This window comes from Pavona decussata, unplaced genomic scaffold (genome assembly GCF_977016875.1).
Source record: "Pavona decussata unplaced genomic scaffold, jaPavDecu1.1 SCAFFOLD_330, whole genome shotgun sequence".
Classification (NCBI taxonomy): Eukaryota; Metazoa; Cnidaria; class Anthozoa; order Scleractinia; family Agariciidae; genus Pavona; species Pavona decussata.
The window spans coordinates 112,532-136,990 of NW_028145718.1; the positions used below are offsets into that span (position 1 = coordinate 112,532).

Genomic DNA, 24,459 nt, shown 5'->3' on the forward strand with positions numbered 1-24,459 from the left:
ACTTGCCTTCCCAAGTGTCTGTATGGGCTGAAAGGCCAGGTTGTCGTACACAAACCATGCGAACGGAATATCGCCGGTGTGGGGCAGTTGTTGTGTTTCGAACAAGTTTTGAGGTAAGATTAAAACGTTGTTTATAATTTAATACACATGAAGGAAAGTAAATTATTCCTTCTTTCAGAAATTATTGTCGTTGAAGTTTCACGCGAAATAAGTTGAGACGTACGGCACTGCACTGTGAGGCTGACCACACGCAACCCAAAATTACATGTAGTTATGTATTAGAAAAATCTAGAGTAATTCTAAATAAAATGCTTTCATCTTTACTTTATTGCTTCCTCAGTTGTCCTGCGCACTTAAGAGCCAAATTTCTCGTCATTTAAAAGTGAAATTTGCGGACGATTGTCTGGATTGTTCTAAGCAGTGGTTCGCATAGGCCACCAGTTTATACAGGTTTATATTTTATATTGAGATTCTCGCCCGGGACTGAGTCGCCCGAAAAAAAAGTTTTCTTACCTTTACTTCATTGTTTCTTAGTGTGTCCTGGCCGGTTTAAGCGCGAAGGAAGGTTTCGACTTGTCCACTGCTCCCATTTAAATTCCATTGTTTGCCATATTAATTTTATAATATTTTATTATGTGGGGTGACCTGAGGGCAGACCGTGTCGTGTAGCTTCAAATTTGCACATTAATTTATTCATTAAACTCTGCTCTCTCCTAGAAGGAATCTATTATATTTCTGATTGTCTTCAACAAAAACGGCCCAATCAAAATCTATTTTCGGCGCGTATATCTCGAGGGAGGAGACCCTCTCATCCTTACCTGTGTGATGTCAAATCATCATTATTTGCATCATGCGTAAATGCCAGTATAGGCATCTTGTTAAATTCATTCTCTCGATGCCTGTTTAACTTCCCAGCCCAGTCGCAGTGCAAACAGAGGTTCCTTGTAACTGATCACCCGAATTTGTGCCAGTGGGCATGATACAAGAAAGCTCTACAAACAATTCCATCCTATTTGCTATTTTGTACATTATATGAATCGTCTTGCATGCAGTCCTGTTTTTAGCTCATCACATCAATAATTCCACCTCAACAGTTTCAAAGGAAACTCTTGCCCAAAACGGCAAAAAAGTCACTAAACGTAATTTATTATTACAGTCGAACCTGTATACATGTATAACAGCCACCCTCGGGACTTGAGTAACTGGCCGCTTAATACAGGTGGCCGCTTAATACAGGATCATTAAAAATACTCACTAGGCGTGGTCTAATGTCAATTTTAATGGCGTATCATACAAAAACACTTCATGCAAGGAAACAATTGGACAATCAACACTCTTTCAAGTGATCAATACTTTAAACAAAGTTCAGTGCCAAATTGTAACTTAACGGTATAATATACGTAACATTGTGTAAAAGTACTATACAATAAATTGTCCTCTACTCTCCTACGGTATACAGTGCTCTATTTCTATGACGTACAGTTCACAACAAAATATCTCATTCCGTCATTTCGCAGTTGTTACGCTCAACGTTCAATGTCACATGGCTGAAGAACAAGTTAATTAAAGAGGAATTTCTTCCTAAAGAGTGAAGCATATTCAAAACAAACTTTTTTTTAGCGTTCGTGATATGGTACTGTACTTCAGCACATTGCGGACATCTGAAAAGTGTTAACTATACTAAATGGCCGAGTATCAACTTACAGTAGCTTTGTACATGTTATTTCTTTATAGTGATGCTGGATCGCATTTTAAACACAATAAAATACCGCATAAAATAATATATGGCTTAGTTTCCATTTAAGGATGGCCGCTTAATACAGGTTTAAAATAACAAAGAAAGACAAACATAGGACTGCCACAGGGTGGCCGCGGCCGCTTAATAGAGGTGGCCGCCTAATACAGGTAACAAATACAGCGTTTGTATGAGCAAACAATCGGGACCTTAAAAACTGGCCGCTTAATAGAAGGTGGCCACTTAATACAGGGCCGTGCTATACAGGTTCGACTGTATTTTTGCATGTCAGGGTATCAATAATTATTAGTCTTTCGCGCTTTACAGCAAGTCCACAGCTGGTTAGAAACCAGAATTGTTAATTTAATTCATCCAGATTTGTGGATGGTGACAGACTAAAGAATCAGACCAATGTCAGCAGAGGTTTCTTATTTGCCTGCCAGCACATATAGGGCCACCAAGAAACCTCTCCTCATGGGGTACTGGATTAAGCTTTAAAGGCTATAGTGGCATTGCATCATATGTGCCCTCTAAGGGCTGATCCCCATTGATTTGTTGTTGTTGTTGTTGTTGTTGTTGTTGTTGTTGTTACATACAGTAATTAAGCACCTTTTAAGTTTTTGGACAGCTATGTTGGACTTCAATCAATGCATACTTGATTCCTTTTTTTGTGTGCCAAATCTGGCAACCTTTGAAATTAAAAACTAGCTTGGCGAAAGTCTTCATCAAACACAGTAGCAGTACCTTATCTTATGTCAGGGTGTTTGAGTCCCAGATTTTGGAGGAGAGGGGTACTCCCTGAAAATCTGTTAGGTGTGGGAGGCTTCTTGAAACCCTTACCCTATTTCAGGTCAAATATGTGATTTCTCCTACCATGTTTCAGACCAGAGTCTTAGATCAATACAATGTACCTTATATATCCAGACCATACAAATCATCATGTTAACCCACTGCAAATATCAGCAAGAGGCTAATTAAATTGGTCAAAAGAATGAGATGAAAACAGCCAACATGTGAAATCAATACCCAGTTCCAGGCCAACCTTACCCCACATACATGTAGGGTATTTGAGACCAAAAAGACTCAAAGACAATATCTGCTCTTTGATGCCACACATACCTAATTAGCCTAGATATAGCCAAAAGAGGAATAACATAGCTTTTTTTAGCCAATTGTATGAGGTATTTCAATTCAAGAATGTGGAGCAGACGGACAGACAGACCAAACTGTGCGGGAACACTCCTGACTGACAAAAGTACTCTGTAAAGTAGTCAAGTCCTGTTTTATTGATAGCTTTTATTCCATCATTTTCACAAATTATATTGCTCGCGATCCCAATGTACCCAACTATTTTTTCTCTTATAAAAGCTTTTTGATAACATCTGTTAATCACATGAATCATTAATGACATATCCAAATTTCCATGTATAATTTGTGTGGAACCTCACTGCCACACAATTTTCAACCACAGGAGCCTTGTCAGTTGTGTCAACTCTGCAAAGTTTTGAAAAATTGTATGTATTAGTGCATATTTAGCATAGCATTAAACTCCACTGCAGTTGAGCAGATATATAATTTTGTTTTTGTTTTCTGTTGAGTTGGTCTTGAATAACAGCATCACTACTATAATTTTCAATTTCTTGTTTTCTTGAGTTGTAACTGGTCCTCGTGTCTGACTGCAAAATTCTGCCGAATATAAGGCTCTAGGCTTAATTCTGAAAAGGACATTTTGGGGGATACAGGCTTATTATTGGAGGGAATTCAGTTGGCTCTGAAAATTACGGTTTAAATTAAACATAAAATAGCACCTCACCCAAACAGATCAAGGGCTTTTATTTAAAGGGCTTTTTTGTCTTTTTTTTCTTCAGAACAATTTTAACATCTGAAAATTGAGAGTGTCATTATTTCCAATAGTATTCACTCAACAGATTTAAAATTTTTACTTGGATTATTACTCCCTCAGTCATAACTATAACAAAATTCTTGGATCCGATAATTTGGCTATCAGCATTCGCCATTTCTGTAATAAAGGGAATGGGTCATATCACAGATCAAGATATGCACAGTACAAACTAACAATTCTGGAAAAATTAAGTTGGGCTGCTGGAATCTGTGTTCTCTCCCACTGCTGTTGAATCAGGTACAATCCAGCCAGACTCCATGGATCTCCATGAGAGACAAGACCTAAGATTTGTTGTACTTCTTGCCTACTCTGTTTGTCTTGATCCATCTTCCAAGTAAGTGGATAAAGTTGAGCTTGATTGATGTCAATCAAAAGAAAGCTGTGGAAATAAATTTGAATTCAGTTGACAAGATTTCAAAGCAACAAAGCCAAAATGACAATTTACCCACTGACAAATGGTAAGACTTAATTTTAGTTTAAACTAAACTGAAGGTTGTCTTTAACAGATTTCATTGCACATAATAATTTACAAAATGCAGCATTGGGGGTGAGTTAGCAAATACTCATGTCTTGTGAAATTTAAAAGTTTTTAATTAAAAATACAGTTTCTTCTAAACTTCACCTTTTCTTTTAAATATTTGAATTTACTTGAGAATCAATTTTTAGAAGGTTTCACCTTATGTTAGTGGGAATAAAATTGTTAATTTTTTGGTGTTGTTGCCTTGAAGTAATTTGAATGGCTTTTCTTTGATTGACATCTACCAAAAGGAAACTTTATCAGACACTTTTGAAGGTGGTAGGTTGCTTGTTATTTGTAACTACTGTGAGGCACAGATCACCATAGCCTCCAACGCAGACGTCCTTAGGGGTTCGTCACATGTTTCCTCCCCCACGTTAGCTAAGATCACCAAAGATCAGGGGTGACAGACCTGAGCAATTAGTCTTGGCAGATTATGAGTAAATTACATGTAATTTTCAAGTTTTCTTATTAAGATCAGATATTTTTCTTTACAGTTCACATGTTAAGAATGGCTCATCGTTTGACATCACACCACAGGGCACTATTTTCACCAAAGTATCTCTCTGGAACTTCAGCTCACATCACTACAACATCATATTTCAGAGCCCCATTTGATGTTAAGGACAAGGATGACTTTGACAAGAGAGTGCTTGCCTCGGAAAAGCCCGTTCTTGTGGACTTTCATGCTTCGTATGAATTCCTTTTAAATCTTGAGCTCTTACATGTATCTGATAGCCTTGCAGTAGGCACTAACCCCACCCAATGCCTATACAGTTATACCACAATGTCGTGTCTGAAGATGATATAGGTGTGCCTTTAATTAAGACCAATTAGTCTAGAAATGGCCGCCCTTCAAGCTCCATAGGTACAGAAACCCCTGGAAAATGTTAAGTAATTATATAAACTTAAGAACTTAACCAAAATGGCAGCTTCATTAACTAGATGCACATGACAGCTTTGGACACACATACTGTATCTCAATGTTTTCTTCTTTTTTTGATACCTTGGAAGGACTATACATGTAGCTTCAAATTCAATGCTGTAACAAGTTAGTAAAGCCGTTGGTTTCCCATATAAACAATATCAACAGCACAAGTCAATAGTCAGTGGTCCGTAGTAGGCCCAAGGTTTTCAAACAGCTTACAGCCAACAGGGAGTCAATAGGCAAGATGAGATCTTTTGGGTCACCTTCAGCTAGTCATTATATTGTGAAAATTCAATCTTCATGTATCCTAGTAATTGGTGTTCCATTAATTCTATTCCCTATAAACCAGAGTGCAGCCAATCGTTTCAGACTATAGCAGCTATCATTTGGTGCAATTTGGTCACACTATAGGGAGTTGGGTTTGACTATCCAGAATTATCCAAACAAACACTTTTTTATTTGTTACTTTCACAATTCTTTGCCACCAGAGTTTTTTCTTGTTATATAAGAAACTTGTGTTGTTTTTTTCAAGTCAGTTTGTAATGTCTGTTGTGGATAATTGCTTGTAGGTGGTGTGCGCCATGCAGAGCATTGGCTCCAAAGTTAAATACCATTATTGGAGAAAAGGATGGATTACTAGAACTGGCAAAAGTTGATATAGACGTCAATCCTGATTTAGCGTTTCAATATAATGTAAGTATTTGTGTAACACTCTGTAACTTTAATTCTCCTCACTCCATGTAATAATATTTCTTATACTACTAGTTGGGAGACTTTGTCTAAAAATGAAGACATTTCATATTTGGTGATTATAATTTTCTTTATTCTCCTGACTTACTGTAAATGTTTAATCAAGTAGTGACATTGTAAGGAGAAATGAGATGTTGGTCACCACTGGGGCTCAAAGGGTTAAGCAACAGTACCCCCCCCCCCCCCCACCCCAAGAAAAAGCCCTCTCCAATATTTTATTAGTATTTAAAATGGTGGGTTTTTTTTTCGTTTTTTTTCCCACCCTCCCCGTCTCCTCTTTTCTTTCTCCTGAGACTGAATATTCTGATATTCTGATCAGCCTTGTCTTCTGGTCAGCTCGTCCAAAATAGCGAAAAAATAGCTATCAGTTTTATGATAAGTAAAGGTTGCCATGTAAATCAAAAGTGGTGATAGATGAAGAATGCTCAATTTGAAGGTACACGGTATACCCTGATAAAGGCAGACGGCAACCTTACGAGAACGTCGCAAAGCAATAAGAAAACCACAACTGACAACGTGCGTTATAAATTTTGGTACATTAATCTTCTCTGTAAACAACGTGAAATGACCAATTCAAGGCTCTGTGGTGAAGGTGGGCACACGACGGTATATTTTTAATTCTCTGTCTCAACTTGAACGCCCTTCTCACCAGTTGTGTTACTGGATAGTTCAGCCACATTGTACAAGTTCGGCGAATTGGAATAATCACGAAGTGGTACAAGTAACGCGAACTTACATTTACGTTGCCGTCGTGGTTGCTTGAAGTCCCTAATTTGATCGATGATGACAGCCGGTCTGGTTTACAGATATCCCTTGTATTTTATTTGGGGCAGTTGGCGGTTCTAAGATACATCTGTTAATTTTCCCTACCTTGTCTCCCCTCCGCAAAAAATAACTAAATAAATGTGCCTGGTTACTAGTTGCCCACCTGTAAGTGCGCTAACTTTTTTTAGTGATATGCTTTTTTAAAACTTGTTAAAAGCAGCTTGTTAAAACAAGCTGCCAGTAGCTATTTGATTCGATTTAGTTTACTGCGCCTTTCAATAACATGCGGACTCTGAAGTTCAAAATGCAATCAATCGTTACGCTTTTCACTGCCGTCAATCACTGCAGCGGACCTCGTAGAAAACAAAACGTTTGGCTCAACAGGGTCAAAAAGTCATGTTCGTGCGCTGTGATTGGCGGATTTCGATCCTCTTTGTCGGTTTCTGTATTTTTCTGGGTCAGTTGCTTGTCGCCGTAATTATGATTGACGGCAGTAAAATACGCAAATCGTTAGCTGGGGTTGAAGTTCAGAGTCGTATGTTATTGAAAGGCGCAGTAAAGCAAGTTTGGAACATACTCTACCGATTCTTTTGAAGTTGGTCAAGTAGTATTTTGTAGCGTTTGTGTGAATTATTGCTCTTAGTTTCTGTCTCCTTTTTTCAGGTCAAAGGAGTTCCCACCGTTTTGGGCATCAAAAATGGAAAAATTGTTGGTGAATTTTCAGGACTCGTAGAAAATGAGCAGCTAAGAGAATTTGTGGAAAGGCTGTTAAAGTAGAGCAATTTTTTAGCACTGTGCATTACTAAAGTTCAATTGTGAAAATAGCAAGTAATACTGCGAAAATTTTATTTGTGAGGAGAAAGAAATTAAGGTATTTGAACAAGTATTGAAATTGGGACAGACTAATGGAAAGCTTACTTTACACGAAGGTGACATAAACCAAAAAAATTTTTAAAAAAACTTCAAGTCAAATGCAAGGAAGACAGACAGAAAAGACTCTCCCAATTTTGGTTCAGCTAACTTGCACCAGCAAATGTACTGTGTGAAAAAATTTGGAGCACTCTTAAGATAATAAAACGATTTGTATATGGGATCATGAATATCACTAATTTGTATGAGTTTTCTAATCAATAAAACTGATCAGTCATTAAGCCACAATGCGATCGTCTATAGTTTTCAGTGTCGTTGTTCTGCTGCGGCAATTTAGGGATGAAGATGCTGACATCAAAAGGTGTATCCGGCGTAGGTAGCGTTTCGTGGATTACGCGGGGATTTGTGCGTTTTCTCTGTTTGAACGCACGGAAATTGGGATCAGAGCGAAAAAACAGAGGAAGAGGGGAGAGGAAAGGATTAGCACGGTCTTCTTTTTTCCTCCCTCAAGAGGGGACCTCGAGAACAAGAACAGTGCTTCAACCAGGAGCCATGCTTTAACCGTATGCGACAAGTCCAAATGGTAGTATGGGTAGCTATAATTTGGCTGTAATTTGACGGTTTCAAATGACATAGGATGGGTTAAAGCACCGGGGACAAACATTGGTGAATTTGAAATATTGTAAAATTGACGCTGTTAAGAGAGTTTAAACCGACGTTGCGGCAATGCTGTCTTCTTCAGGGTACAAAACTATACCGTTAAAAAGTTCGTGCAAACATTGGTGAGCTCACCAACATTTGTCCCCGGGTGAGTTTAATAAAGTTATTATCCATATCAGCTCAAGTCGCGGCCTTGTCGCGTAGAAATAACTGTATACAGCTGTTTCGACAAAGGTTGTCCTAAGAAAGCGGAAAAGCGTACGCGACGATGCCGAAAGGTAGTCTGGGAAATACCAAATAAAGGTCGAGGCATAATGCAGTTGATGACGTCATAATGACATAATGCAGGTGATGACGTCATAAACTCAACCGAATTTTGATCAAATATCATGAAAAAAGATATCTCAGCCAATTTGTATCAGAAATGCTTGATTCTTTGCAGTTACATTGTTCCAGGTGCGCTTCATAATATGAGCTTATCAGTTTTGTTACCATGGCAACATACTGGGTTCCAGTCCTCCCTGATACTTAAGGCTTTGCTGGCCACCTTTGGCGTTCTATTTTGATATTTGCCAATGGTGCCTCATCTGCATGATCCAGCAAGCGTATAAATATGTTAGGTCGAGTTCGTGGCCTTGTTAAATGTTTTTCAAGCTGAAAATCACTTAAATATTGAAATCAGGTTGGCGGGGACTGGAAAAGAGTGAGTTGCCATGGGAACCAAATTTTTTATAGCCGTGGGTGTATAGCCTTTAGAACTATTAGCCTGCCAGGTTTCAATGGTCTCTGCTGTAAATTGACTGAGATAGCTCTATTTTTATACTTGATGTTATATTGAGTTGAGAATATGACGTCATCAGTCATCTATTTTCAAACTTAAATATCTCCGGAACCAATGCAGATATTTAGAAACGGTAAACGGCGTTTTTAATCTTTCCTAGAATTCTATGTGATAAACCTTAAAATTCAAGAGGTAAAAATTTGATCATAGTAGCACTTAAAGTTACTTCTATTTTTAGAATTTGTGAATGAATAGTGTTTTGATGAATTAATTGGATTTTTTTGTAAAGGCAGGTTGATTGTAAATAGGATTTTAATTGAGGTTTTGTAATAAAGATTTTACTTGTAAAATTTTTTAAAGAAAAAACAAATGTCATAACAATAATAATAATAAAAATAATAATAATTTTTTAAATCTATTATTATTATTATTATTTTAAAACATTGTGTTTGAAAATAGTCTTTTTTTGTTTATAATAATAATAATAGACAACAATAATAATAAAATCTTTATTACAAAACCCCAATTAAAATCCTATTTATAATCAACCTGCTGTTAAAAAAATCCAATTAATTCATCGAAACACTATTCATTCACAAATTCTAAAAAAAGAAGCAACTTAACCTTACATAAAAGAAGAGGAAATAGCACCAGCATCTATGTTAATGACCTCCCTTCCGTGCCAGAAAATTGCTCATCGTAGTGTTGCGTCGACGATACCAAACTACTCCTGTCATTTCAACTTCAAGATCAGCACGAAGCAATAGCAAAGATGAATAGGGACTTGTTAAGTATTCGGAATTCCTGCTTTGATAATCAGCTTTTACTCAACCCAGATAACAAAACTAGTGATATTCGGCAGCCGGCAAGTGACTGCTAAGGTTAGCGACTTTAGGCTATTTCTATTGGGGAGGGAACTCGAGCCCGTTAAGGCCGCAAGAGACCTTGGCGTAACACTGGACTTTTATTTAACATATAATGAGCATATCGTTTCCACTGTATCCTCTTGCATGTCACGGTTAGGCCAAATTAACCGCGTAAAGCATATTTTTGATAAGCGCGCCTTAATTATTATTATAAATGCCTTAGTATTTAGTAAATTATTCTATTGCTCTTCTGCTTGGGGCAATACTACTCAAGCTAATCTGGACAAGCTCCAAGCAGTACAGAATTTCGCTTGTCGCATGGTGTGCGGCGCTAAAAAATTCGATCACATAACCCCTTGCTAAAGATTTGCGCTGGCCACCAATCAGACAACTTTATTTTCGTTTTGCTGTTCTGGTTTTTAAGTGCATTACGAGATGTGCTCTGGAGTGTTTGACATCTAAGCTTGTCAGAAGATCCGCCGTCTCGGCAAGGAATACCAGAAACTCTCAACTATTGAACATACCACTCTTTTGCACTGCTAGCGGCCAAAAGGACCTTTCAATCCCCTCTATAAAATAAAGAATTCCATTATGCAGAGATATTAAGATCATACAATCGAATCAAACTAATGACGGCTAAACCAGTGTCGATAAAAAGCCCTAAGTATAAAACATATAGACACGTATTTCAGATATCCGCACTAGCGATTATTATTATTATTATTATTATTATCATTATGACATCTTAATAATAGTAATAATAATAATAATAATTATAATTAAATTTAGACGCAGGGCTAGCCACGGGTTTCCGCCTAGCTCCTTGTGTGTTTTTTATTTCATATATCCAGATGTTGACACACTGCCTCCATAATAATAATAATAATAATAATAATAATAATAATAATAATAATAATAATAATAATAATAATTTTCCACAAAAATTGCTATTTACAAGTTAAAAGTATATAATAATTATAATAATAATTTACTATGATTACTTTTTAAAAAAATTGTACTTGAAAATAGCTCTGTTGTGCTTCGAAATACTCTCTTTTTTTAATCACGATATTGTAAATAGGTTTTTTACTATTCTTTTTTCTACTTTTAACTTGTAAATATCAATTTTCCTTGGAATATTTGAATAAAGAGATCTATTATTTTATTTTATTAAAAAAATAATAATAGTAATTTTGTAATAATTAATATATTCCAAACAAATTGCTATGTACAAGTTAAAAGTAGAAAAAAGATCTATTAAAACCTATTTACAAATCATTCCGATTACAAAACTCATTAACAATAAAGCTAAACTTATGCCAGAAAATCAGCCAGCAAAAATTCAGAGTATAAATCCCAAGACACACGTGTTTTTGACTGAAAATGGTTAACTTGTGACAGCATCTCATTTCTTCCAAAATCAACGGACACACGCTTGGCTTGCGTTTAAGTGGCAGTCATCGATGAAATCCCCTTGTGGAATTTTGTGGAAAGGTGTCCTGGAGCCTCTTACGCATGTGTGTACGAACCTTAAAATCTCAAAAGAAAGCAATGTTCTAATCCAAGTGATAGTAATGTGATAAGGTTCCTCATTCTTTCCTGAGAGGTTCTCGGCTAGGCGTTTGAGAAAGCAATTGCAGTCAGCTCCCATCCTACCGTTGGTTCCAAAGACTAGGGGAGTCCATTTCAACGTCCAGCACCCTCTGCTGGTACTTCCGCTTTTTCTCCTCTTCTTGCTCTTTAAAGATTGTGGATGTTGCTTTTCTCTGGTTACACTTGGAGTTAACATGCGTTACTCTGACATCGAAATATGCTGTAACTCCTCGAGACCAAAAGCCCCCTGCCTTCATGTCCAGCTTGCCCCCGGACTTGTCACCGCGCTTCTGAGGTTGAATCACTCATTGTTGAGAGGTTGTAGTTGTGGTTCGACTTCAACGTTGGTGCAAACCTTACCAAGAAATGAGGTAAGTAGGTTGCGAACGCCATCGTGTCTCTGCGCCACGAACCCTCCCTTTTTGCATGACAGGGCACGGCAGACGGTATACTTCTCACCACAAACACACTTGCTTAGTAAATCAGAAAGGGGCACATTATACCTTAAGCGCAGCGAGTCTCTGAATTCTTCGGTTTATTCAGCACTAAGCCTTGGTCGACAAGAGGCACTGCGGTAAGCCACGAGCTCGCACCCTTGTCTCTCGATTGGTTAACTGACTGCAGCAGATCCGAGGGTAGAGTGGAATCAATACTTTCCATTCTCGATTTCACCGACGCAGTTTTCAAAGCTTGATGTTGTCTTTTTAACTCCTCCGTGGACTTCTCGCCTGCCACCATAAACGTGCTCTGCGTGGTAATAGAATCTACGTGCGATGCTGTTATTGTCGTGGAGGCAGCAAACTGCGGTGGAGCTTCAAACCGTAAGTCAGGTACGCCTAGCCCTCCTTGAGCGGGTGTCAAAGTAATAAGCTGACGCAGATTACTAGGGAGGGGCTCCGTTTGACCGAATAGTGTTGGGAGGAGTAAGTCGTCGATCGCCTCTTGAATAGGGTCAACGAAATCTTCAAACGACTCTACTGTGCGCATGAAATAGGTAAACTTGGATTTGTAACCCTTCGTGAAAACAGTGTAGGCTGCATGAGGCTGGCTCCTTGCTATCTCAGATAGGGCTTCGAGTTCTCCTTTCCATCCAAGGACCTTTCCCGACAATATTGATCTTTGAACTCTTGAGATCCGATGACGGCCACTAAGTGGCGCTGGCCTTCAGTTGTAATATTAACCCCATCTCTAAACACCTTCTTTGCCTTAACTGCAAGTACGTCGGATTTGACAATCAGCCAGTTCTTTGGTCCATTCACTAGAGAACCATACTTCTTTCCTTCCTGACTCTGGTGATTGTACAAATTATACAAGGGCACGATTTGTCCACGCCACGCAGAGTCATCGGCTAGCCATACTTGTTTAACACCTGGTGTGCTTATCATTAAGCTCTGGATCATGATAGATGTGTTGACCGAGTACCAGGGCATGGCTAAGGGCGTCGTACCCTCCTGTGATAATATCTCACCTCCGCCGCAAATAAAGAGCCTCGACGGGCTTCTGTAGGTGTTAATGATGTAAAGTGACATTTCCTTGCAGGTTATCTGGATGTTATGTAAGGCGACAGAATGGTTCATTTGGTTAAAGGCGTTCTCGGCTTGCATCTATCAGTAAAATACCATCTATTCCCTCCTCTTCAAACACTTGACTCATAGCATCTATCGCGGCCTCTGAGCCTGCACTATGGCTTGCGCAAACCTGAAGGGGGCCCGCTGCGTCTTTGATCTCTTCCTTCAAAAAACCCGCGATAGTTTTTCCAACTATTCGTCTCAGGACCTTACCAACGCCAATAGGTCGTATTCCAGGGTTTTTATCCAAGGGGATGAGTCTGCAAGAGGTGTAGCCTTCCAGCAAAGATGGGTGATAAGCGATCTTTAACAGATTTCTTGGGAAAAAGGCTATCTTATCTCTCAAAACCTTGCCCTCAGCCTTGAAATTCTTTGAGCAAAGAATTCTTCGATATAGCTCGGCATCCATCCCCGACGGCCCGGCTGAGCCCTTTGGTTTGGATGCAGCATCAAAGATGATTTTCTCGTCGATTAAGTACAAAACGCCAATTGGAATGTAATCAATGGGCCCGTATAATACACTCTCATCCGCGATATCTGACGCTTCTGGATGTTTCTCCTTCAGCCTTTCTAGGACTTCTGGTGTAAGGTTGCGTAGGCCCGTTGAGCTCTCGCTATCCAAAAGCTTAATAGCTGCAGATAACTTTCCTTGGAAAACCAGTTTCACCAAACTTTGGATATGTCCTCAACTGTTCTAGCCTTCTTTGAATTCACAGACTTCCCTTGGATGAATCTTTCTTCTTTTAGCAAGAGATCTAAATCTCCTTGCCTCCACAGGTTTAATCTTCGTTCTATCGCTGCACTATGCTCCTTGCTTTTAGAAGTAGCGGTTGGCTTTTGCAGGATCAAAGTTGGGAGGACCATAAAAGCTTTCAAAGCAACGGAGTTTAGATCCAGAAAGTTAGCTCTTCTATAAAGGCTTGGACGGCTCTTCCCGATGGTACATTGTAAATTTTCCTCCTGTAATGGACAATTTCATCGTAAACACCGATAGTATCGCCGAAACTCTCGTGATTGATATTGCCCTTGATTTCAGTGGGAAACACCTCGTAATCGGGTAGGTTTGATTGAATTATGCTTTGCGCTCTCTGTGTTGTATCTTGAAATCTCTGGGGAGAAGTTGTTTGATTAACTTCATTGCTTGCTTAACGAACCACGTCCACTTCAATCATCGACGTATGTAAATCCAAGTTCACAGAGTTTGCAGAATTAGCATTTTCAGCTCGCCGGGAATATTGTTTTGTTGAGCAGGGTCCAGTTGTTCAAAGCCTGATTAAACTAATTCTGAATTAACGTGAACTTTGATGCGAGTTTAATGACTAACGATCAAAGATTCTTCCAAAGATTTTGTTCCTCAGTTTTGTCTTTACCATTTTTAACGAGCGAGCTGGAAACCTCGGTTAACTTTTAATCGGGGATTAGCGTTAATCGGCTTTCGAACAACTATTTGCTTCAAAGACCTCTCCTTCACTGGACTCAGGTTCTCCCTCGTTTCTGTCCGCTAAATTGAAGTTCCCGTTGTTCTTCGTACTATCCTGCAGCATTTTTTTCCAATCTTGAGGCCTGATCTCTCAGATTTTGACTCATTAACTTAAGATGTCCATAACCTCTCCCCTTCCATAAGTCCTTCATCACCTCTATGTAACCTTTCTTCCTTCCATTTGTGTAATAAGGAGGATTATTTGAAGAAACCATTTCCTTGGCTTCTTTCTTGCACTCTAGGATATCACTGTTCATCCGTTCTGTCCATTTCACCTTAGTTGCTTCTCTCGACATGTCCACACATTAATTATTTGTTTATTTTGTTTATTTTTAATAGTGAGCGGGCTACGCATACGCGCCCCGTAATAATAATCTTTATTGAGGAGCCCCGTCAACTATTTTATTTGTAAATAGCATATGAACGTTTTTTACTGCTATAATAATAATAATAAGAAGAAGAAGAAGAAGAAGAAGAAGAAGAAGAAGAAGAAGAAGAAGAAGAAGAAGAAGAAGAAGAAGAAGAAGGAGAAGAAGAAGAAGAAGAAGGAGGAGGAGGAGGAAAAGGAGGAGGAGAAGAAGTAAGGAGGAGGTGGAGGAGGAGGAGGAGGAGGACCCTAGAAACCTAAAGCAAAGGAAATAGCTTGTCTGAGTAAACAAGGCCACCTAAACAAACTTGTGGTATGAGAAATAAACAAATTAAAATAATAAGTTTTTTTTAAGTTTATTTTACTTTTTACTTTTTTTGCAACATTTTATCACCAAGTTATTTAGAGTTAGCTTTTAAGTAATTTTAAGTATGAAATAGTTTAATAGAGCAGTTTAGTTCCTCTAAGGCCACATAGTCTACGCTGTGTGCCCTACGTGGTTCATGAGATTAGCATCTCTAGGTTTTACACATAATAATAATAATAATAATAATAATAATAATAATAATAATAATAATAATAATAATAATAATTTTAAAAATAATTAAACTTTATTAAAATATTCCGAGCAAAATCGATATTTACAAGTTAAAAGTACAAAGAAGAACTATTAAAAAACATTTTACAATTCAATGCATCATCACTAAAAATATATTTGGAATAATAATAATAATAATAATAATTATAATTATAATTATAATCCGGACACCTGAAAAAATTCTTACAATTTATGGAATATAAAATTAAAACTAATCGATTCCAAGGCTTTACGGTCCTTTAATTTACGTTTGCGAATTGAAATTACTACGAATATAAGGAGCAAATATAAAGTGCATCGACAAAATTCAAGGTACTAATTAGAAAGTTTGGGAGAGTCAAGCGTTCCTCCGAAATATTTAATTTTTAAAGTGATAGTAAACTTGTGATTGTTTCATTATGAATCAAAGCTGTAAATCAACAGTACTCCAACAGGCAACATGTTCGCACCCTTCTTGAATGGTTATTGCCATTCTCCGACGTGACCAGATTGTGCGTGGACCGTGTACTGACCTGCTAAATTGCCAGCAGTTCAAGCTAAAGATCTTATCTGTATGCACGAGTCTGGTGTTTACCAAGGTGCTGGATGTTGGAGTATTCACGGGCCGATGCCACTTTTAAAAGGTGTAAAACGAGTCCCACAAATTGAATTAAGCTGTCAACTCACTGGACTATTTTACGACGCAGAGGTCATGGGTTCGAATCCCGTTCAAGCCTGAATTTTTTTCAGGCTTTCTTTTCGCAACTGCGTAAGTTGCGTAGTAACTGCGAGGATCTTTCTTCTGTTTGATCTTCAATCCGCAGTTCAAAATATATGTTTCATATATATTTTACATTTATGGAATTTATGGACTATTTTATGTTGACCTATTATACCGGTGATTAGATTTAACCTATATTGACTATTGGAACTGCGTGGGAGGCTTTCCCCTACCATGTAGAGAGTTTTAATCTGACTCATTAGTGCGACTATCCGAGTATCAACTGGATGGGAGGCTATTCTAGCCGAGAATGATACGTAGCTCACAAATAGCAAACTATAGAAGAGAAAGTAAGCATATTTATTTTTTCCATAACCTTGAGCAAGAATAGTGCTCGTACCGGGTTTGTATAAATTTATTTCAAACAATCCGGAGGCATAAGAGAGATTTGGTGGCGTTTCCATTCCCAAAATAGCACAGGCGGTCGTGGAATTAAATCCCCGGTGTTGACCACTTTGAATGTACACGTCTACGAAACTTCAAGTCGTTACAGTTAGCAAGTTTTGTTTCTGATCAATACATCAGGTGATCATCAACGTCCCTAGCACGCATGCTAAAATAACCAAGCCGCTGACCAGCAGAAGTGAAGCTGGGTTACAGAGATCTGTATCACAGCATGTCACTTCACAGTCACTCATATTTGTGCTAATGCGACACGCGCGTGCAGGATCATTGCAGTGCACATTGCTGCTACAAGACAAACTGTAGATTTCCTGGTGTTTCTTGAACTTGTAACGAAACTTTCCGCACTTGTAATCTCTATCATCACAATCAATTTCTTGTCGCTGCTTGATGCAATCTTCAAAGGATGTAAAGCTTGAGCACTGATTACACCTAAGGCCGGAGACTATCAGGGGATGAAAAACAAGATTAAATCAACAACATGAGTAATACAGTATAGGATCAAAATGGTTTTGTGGCAAGTAATAGCTAACGCACCTAATAATCCCTATGATAGTTTTTCTGTCAGATGTTGTTAAAATGATTATTCCAGCAAGGAAAGCCGCAAAAGACGTAGCAAAAAAAAAAAATATCTTAACTCCCTCGAAATAAACAAACGCTTGCCATTCAATTATATAAGGTGTCTGAATACAGCGTCGATAAAGTGATTCCTTAATTTTACATCAACGGGATCACAAAGTTGAGCTTTGTTCTTAAAAAAAACTTAGTTTCTCGCTTGTGAACCTTTTTTTTACCATAGAGCAAAGAAAGTGAGTGAAGAGCTAGCCATTCTTGTCTTGCAACCACCGCTAAAGACCTCGGTGTAATCATGGATCCAAACTTAACTTTTAGTGATCATGTTCTAGATACTGTTTCTTCGTTTATGTCACGTTTAGCTCAGATCAATAGAGTTAAATACTCTTTTGGCAAACAGTCCTTAATCATTATTATAAACTCACTTATTTTCAGTAAACTATTTTATTGCTCATGCGTTTGAAGTAATCCTTCTCAAACAAATTAAAAAGTGTCACTGACAGTCCAGAATTTTGCCTGTCGCATAGTAAGCGGAAGAAGGAAATACGATCTCGTACCTCCAATTTTTAAAGGAACTGCGCTGGCTTCCAGTGAAGGAGCATCTTTACTACCGGGATGCCGTAATGCCATTTGAGTGTTTGACAGAATGTGATGTCACAAATCATACAACGAGAAGTTCCCAAATGCTTAACATACCTCGCTTTAGAACAGCGCGCAAGCGGCCAGAGAACATTTTATTATAGAGCAGTTACTTAATGGAATTCGTTATCAAACGATCTTAAACTTTGCCAATCGGTTAACGTTTTTAAACGCCGCTTTAGGTCTCGCCTCTTAAGTAACTTTTGCACTTCCGCTTGATTGTGGTATGTTATTTGCTCTATTTAAGTCATATAGACTATTAATATAATTATTATGATTATTATAGCATTTATTTAAGTTTAATGATTAATTTTTAGCTTAACTGTATATTATTGCCTCCGAAAATCCTCTTTGGGGAAGTGGTAATTAAGTTTGTATTTAAAATTACATGAAAGCAGCGTCACCACGTTAGTATATTATTTCGGCCACCTGAATACTTATCCTTTCTTACGTTACCATGTTTCCACCACTAGCGCTGCTCAACTGTTCAATATATCTGGATCACACACCTGAGTTTTGGTACTTTTTGATTAGTGGTAAAAAATAATGAGGGTACGTCAGTAAAATAATATTCATCTAATTCAAACTGACGAGCACTCCCATTCTTGTTTATGTGAGATTCATCCCTTGCCCTCTTCCCCTCTTTCCCCGCCCCTCCCCTCCCCTTCCATCATCATATGTCAGTTTTGAACAGACCGACTGCTCCTCTTTCTCTCTCTCGCTCTAGTCCTCGGCCAGCCACTGAGGGCTCGGACCGACAGAAAAAGAGCTTGCGATAAGCAGGCGTATGTAGTTTGGAGAAAAAAAATTATACCTTTGGATAGCTGTTTAAGTAAACGAAAATTTATGAGTTTAAAAGTCCACAGTTTTAATTTATCACTGATGAACCAGAACGCTCGAAGCTGTGACCTTCTTAATCCCATGTCTATTGTTTTAACCTGTTCCGTATAAAAGGTACAAAAGAGGAATCCTTTTGCTGGTCGGATTCCTGTTCTCGCTACTGTTCTAGCTGTTTGATAGTCAAACTATTTTTGTAATCTGTATACTTTTTGGTCTTAGGTAAAACAAACGTTTGCGTGTATCACAGCCTGTGATGTCGGCTTATGTTACCCACTGGTCACCTTTTGGTGATGATACGGTAACAAAAGCTCTAACCGAGCTGTCAGATTAATTTTAGAAATTATTTTGAAAATACGGTACGCACGCTTTATAAAACTGAGGCATTACATGAGGCGGTTTGAACAGATCGACGGTTGGATGAAGCCTCACGCGCTCAGCTGTGGATCAAGAAACAAACTGTCTGGAAATGCCAATAATTCAAGTAATGAAAATGACGACACTATATAATTCTGATGGTTTTATAAATGTTTCTACAGAACCAAAACAACATCATAAATACACTGTTTACATTGCAAAATGCGTACGAAAAATGCCATATGGCTTAACTTGGAAGTCGGAATCTTGAATGACGTCAATTTTAATAGCGGCAACCGCGGAAGGAAACTGGGGACAGGACAGATAAATCAACTCCAAGGAGAAGGTTTATCACATAAGCTGTAGACAAAGCCTAACATATCATTCCATTTTATAATTCTTTGTGCTGGCGTTCTTTTAAAACGATTCAAAGATCAGTGACGTTAAAACGCCAAACGTTCCGGGACAATTAGAAGTTGTTGTTTGAATCAGTTTATACTGATATCTAGTATTGTAAACAACATGTGTGACTGTGTTATCACGAATCACTAACACGTTGGGTTCAACACATTGCACACTGAAAATAGAAAATAATACAACTTGAACCTTACCTCTGAAAGCAAACACACTGAAAAGTAAAAATCCAGCAGCAAGCAGTAGAAGATGCATATCAAACGATTGCTGCTCAGTCACAACTGAAACCTTCTCGCGGTGAAATCAGCTGCAGAGGAATGTTGATTATCACAACAACTTGACACGAAACCCACCGGGCAAAACTGAGAATAGTAACTGGTAATTTTATATCAAACCAGCTGTTATGCATTAATATGCAACATCATAAAATTGCTAGAGTACTTTCTTCAGCAATATATATATTTCCTGACTTATTTGATATTCCGAAGAGGGTTTTTTATTTATTCCGGGCGGCTGTTTGCTTCTCTTCACTAGTTTTCATCGTATTGTTTTTGAGGTACAACTTATAAAAATTATAAAAGGACAAAGTCGACAAACCAAACAACCATTCAACACCTTTGCATGTGTTGCAATTATTACTGAGAAAAATTAAGAGGTACAAAATAAAATTTAAATTAATGTAAATATTATCTTTGTTTGTCTAGCAGCGTTGAATATTTATGGAATGGCGAGACATTATAAATCTCCGAGGGAGGACAATGGTTGTATTTTCAAAAGATCTTTACACAAATCGACATTTTGCGAATTACGTGCAAGGCATTTGTTATTTATCGCTTTATCAATGATCAAGGATCGATACTAATTTCCTACTCTTCATTGTTGTGTCGGTAATTTCCGGTGCAAATTTTCATGCGAGGCGGGAAATCGCGCCTCCGCATCAGGCCCCAGTTGTTCAAAGAGCGGATAACTCTCTCCAGTGGATAAGTCGCTATCCAGGGGATAAAATGTATTAGTTGGAGTACATTTTATCAGCTGGATAGCGATTTATCCACTGGATAGAGTTATCCGCTCTTTGAACAACCGGCCTCAGGTCAAGAACAGACTGGATGGGGAGTGGGAACTTATCAGAGATGCAAAGCTAGCCACGGCAACGGCAATAATTCCGAGACGAGTTGAGCTCCTCTTTCAAGACAAGAAAACATGTTTCACTAAATCATGAAAATGGAATGAGTTGGCCAAGTGAGGTTTATCGACAGAGTCTCCCCTCTCTCGACAAAATTACATGTTAGCAAGAACAAACTATGCTAAATTTTCAGTAAAATAGAGAGGAGCAGAAATATGGAATAGTTTGCCAACAACATTAAAGACATTAAAGGATATTAAGTCAATGTACAATTTAAAGAAAGAAGTAAAACTATTTGTTCAGAAACAATATGACTCTGTGTGAACGACAAAAAGGACAAGTATGAGCTGTTTAATCGTTAGAAATATTTCATAGAAATCTTGCTACAATTTAATGTAATTACGCCACCATGATTACCAAACGATTGTAAAGTTTGTGCATTTAGAAGGGAGGTCTCCTTAGAAAAGCTCTAACGAGCTTGCAGAGATCTTCCAGGTATTAGATAACTTGTAGATTCAAGTGATGTATGTAAAATTATATGAGTGGCCAAATAAAAATTATTATTATTATTATTATTATTATTATTATTATTATTATTATTATTATTATTATTATTATTCTCTAGCTCTCAGTCTTCGAAATAGGCTGTCGCATTTCTCTCCTCCGCGGAGGCCTCTTTTGCACACGAGCGGAGACAAATAAGGGACTGGAGAGAGTGAAATAACCACGATCGCTTGGCGCCTCTTTTTATTTTTCTTCCCATTTCCTTTCTTTTTTTATGAAGGAGCCTCTGCGGAGGAGAGAGCTACTGGTCGTATTCAAACAGAAAAGCATTATTTCTCCTTTCTTTTTTATGAAGGAGCCTCTGCGGAGGAGAGAGCTACAGGTCGTATTCAAACAGAAAAGCATTATTTCTCAGGCATGTACACCAATTATAAAGATAAATTTTGGAAACTGAGAACGAAAAGCAATCTTTTTAATATACTTCTTCATTTCATTGCCACACAGATTTCCGCCGTTGACAGAAGGAAGTAAGCAGAAAGTCTTTCCACTGATCAATACTGCAACTAAATAAAAAAAAATAACACGGCTTCCAGAAAGCGTTCATACAGAGGGTAATTTACATTACAACTTAAGTAAAACTAATATTCTGTCACACTGTTTTGTAACATACAGTACAGTGCGTGTTCAAATGCACTGAATTATCCAATCAAGACCCATTTCAAAAGGCCAGCCGGCTTTTACTCTTGCATGCCAGACGACATGTTTGTGAAGAAAAAGTTTAATTTTAATCGTAGGTTTCTCTATGTTCTGTCCGACAATTCATTCTACGTTGTTCATTGAGGACAGTTGTTCATTGATGTTGTTCATTCCATGTTATTCATTGAGGACAATATACCCCCTCCTCCCCCCCCCCCCCCCCCCACACACACACACACACACACAAGGCAGGTTTTGGCCGATGTGAATGTCACTGAATAAAGCCGTAAACATGGTAAAAAGACTTGAAATCACAAAATCGCTTTCGGTTGATACACCAAAAAAAGGTTTTGCGGAATGATCACTGCGTGGTAAACTGCATTACGCGTTTTTCCAGGAAAAAAGAATGGACACAAAATTGTGTTTGCACCTTTTGACTAATACGGTGGTCTTGCCGTACATGGCGTTCGATCCATCCCCTAAGAAAAACATGTTACAGCCTTGTTACAACCTAAGCGGTTTTTTTTTGTTTTTGTTTTTCGTTTTCAGCCGTTAGATTTCTGGTCTCGTTTCCGTCGCTTCCGTGTTTATACACATGTAACTTTTTTACATTACATGTTGTAACGTTTTTGAAACAGTAAGACCGGTAAATCACTCTTACACCTGTTTTCTCAAAACAAGACATTCCGAGGCCGACAATAACAGTGCTTTTTACTTCTCTTTTGTAAATCATGGTTTCTTTCTCCTTTTACATAGTTCATTAATTACTTTTGTAAAAGGTTTGTAGTCCACCTCTTGTCCGTGGAGAGGCATTTCCATTTTTCGAAAGAAAAAAAAACATGAAATTTTGCATAAATGACAGTGGGAATTTGGCGGCGATTTAGCTGAGGTGTGTTAGTATCTCATTGGTTTATATTATTCCTTCATAAATCTAATGAGTCAGGGGTTTTAACTCAAACAAAAGTTTAAATTAAGCAAAAAATGTGTAAACATGCAACTGTATGGAATCTATTAGCTTTTCGCTTCAGTTATGCTCTTTGAACAATGCCATTGTTGCACAAAGTGCACAGATTCCAATGAGTAAGGCGCTGACCCTTGTAGACACACCTACATCGATCCAATCGCAATCTTCAGAGTCGTCGTTACCTTTCCATTCCTCCTTGTAACTACTGCTATTAAAGTTGCACAGTTCTTCACCGCAGCACACGATGTTGCACCCTTTAGCATCTCCCAGTTTTGTGGAGACGCTTTCACAGAAATGCTCTTTATCTTGACAAAACCTTTTATACACACAGCTCTTGCCATAAACGCGGATTCCAGTGGAGCCATTTACAAAGGAAAAGATTCCGCACCGATCAGCTCCCTTGGCATGAGTGTCACATGACGCTTTCACGATCTTCTGATCACACACTTCTAGTGAAGACTGCATTCCATTGCACAAATAACATTGGAACCCATCAGCTACAATGCAACATATCAATACATGAGTTTTACTAAAAAAGATACTAAATATTAGTCTATAGCAGTCAATCCCCGAGTTCCTAAGAAAATACTGCTCCGGTCTGACATGATAGAATTGGTTCGCTTTGATCGAGCCGAAAACGAACAAACCGTATTATAAGGCACCTTGTACAGCACTTGTTTGTTTATTTTCACCACCACACACGTTGGTTCACTGACCTTGTAAATTTTTGCTGGTGAAACTGTGATCAAGAACTTGGAACAACGTTTAACACACCACGCACTCGTACAGGTTCGTTATCCCTTACAAACGATTTGTCACAGATCTATTTGCCAGTTCAAACGTTCCACAGAGCTTTTCTCTTTCTCTTTGGCCTTTCGTGAATTAGTTTCGCCGATATACTCTGTTATGGCTGGGACATTAGCGATTATTCTGTCCCCTAAACACCGAGCTGCATGGCCACAACCGATCAGAATAAGCCACTGACTCTACTATTTTTTTTTCACTACCCCTAGCTGCTAGTGACAAACTCTGTCTCCAGAACCCGCGTCCATCGAATTAAAATTGTTTTCTCTGCATAAGACCTTGTGCTTGTAAACGCTCGTTAATGAGTCGGAGGAATATTTCAGTACTTAAGTGTCAAGAAGTTACTAAATCTTACCGTGAGTAGTTAACAGGTAGAACAGAAAGCTACTTGCCAGTACAAATTTTTTCATTGTTGAATTCTTGCCACGAAGTTGGGGTTTGATTGCATGCTTACTTAAAGCTTGAAATTTTATGAAAAGTGAAGCTGGCTCATGTGATTCAGGAATGCAAATATTATTTTTTTTATATAAATACGTGTTTAAAGAGCCATTAGCAACATGGACTTTTTGTGCAGCTAAATCCTCACTAAGACTGTTTTGAAACTAATTTTAAATTCATTTTGGGAGGAAAAAACCAAGGTTTTACCCTGTGCCAATCATAATTTGTCTTTTCAACAAGACGGAATATTTGGGGGGGGCAACATCATATTTTTCTTTTCACTTTGTATGTCGATCGTGTTTTGAAAACCATTTCATAAAGTCAACAATGTTAAATCGTGCTGATTAAAGCCCTTCCTCTATTGTGTATCTACTGTTTCACAAAAGGAGCGCTTGATCGACTTTCAAGCTACATTTCAGATTCCTCTGTCACCTTTCTCCATCAAGTGCGCGCTAATCAGAAAAGGTCTGGGGTCGAGCGTGCTCCGCTGCGCCTTAGTTGATATTCTGTAAGCTCGCTCATCTCCCTAAAACTAAACTGATCAACGTAACGGTTGATTTGCCTAAA

The 24,459-nt window shown here is 38.2% G+C and overlaps 3 protein-coding genes and 1 pseudogene across 3 annotated transcripts; 1 reads left to right on the top strand and 3 right to left on the bottom strand.

The window, feature by feature from the left end:
* The first annotated feature begins 1 nt into the window (after window position 1).
* LOC146453402 (thioredoxin, mitochondrial-like) lies at window positions 2-7,756 on the top strand. Its single transcript, XM_085096680.1, has 4 exons — window positions 2-113; window positions 4,653-4,848; window positions 5,653-5,776; window positions 7,262-7,756. The coding sequence occupies exons 2-4, from the start codon at window positions 4,658-4,660 to the stop codon at window positions 7,373-7,375; spliced, it is 429 nt and encodes a 142-aa protein (XP_084952806.1). The 5' UTR covers window positions 2-113; window positions 4,653-4,657; the 3' UTR covers window positions 7,376-7,756.
* A 3,254-nt stretch (window positions 7,757-11,010) lies between these two features.
* LOC146453403 (uncharacterized) lies at window positions 11,011-14,712 on the bottom strand (annotated as a pseudogene).
* Window positions 14,713-15,831: 1,119 nt separating this feature from the next.
* Window positions 15,832-19,715, bottom strand: LOC146453404 (uncharacterized). Its single transcript, XM_085096536.1, has 2 exons — window positions 19,561-19,715; window positions 15,832-16,988 (listed from the first exon to the last, which is right to left on the bottom strand). The coding sequence occupies exons 1-2, from the start codon at window positions 19,616-19,618 to the stop codon at window positions 16,663-16,665; spliced, it is 384 nt and encodes a 127-aa protein (XP_084952662.1). The 5' UTR covers window positions 19,619-19,715; the 3' UTR covers window positions 15,832-16,662.
* A 2,194-nt stretch (window positions 19,716-21,909) lies between these two features.
* On the bottom strand, window positions 21,910-23,938 carry LOC146453405 (uncharacterized). The gene is made up of 2 exons (XM_085096562.1): window positions 23,810-23,938; window positions 21,910-23,147 (listed from the first exon to the last, which is right to left on the bottom strand). Exons 1-2 carry the CDS (start codon window positions 23,862-23,864, stop codon window positions 22,711-22,713), a joined length of 492 nt encoding a protein of 163 aa, XP_084952688.1. The 5' UTR covers window positions 23,865-23,938; the 3' UTR covers window positions 21,910-22,710.
* Window positions 23,939-24,459: the final 521 nt, after the last annotated feature.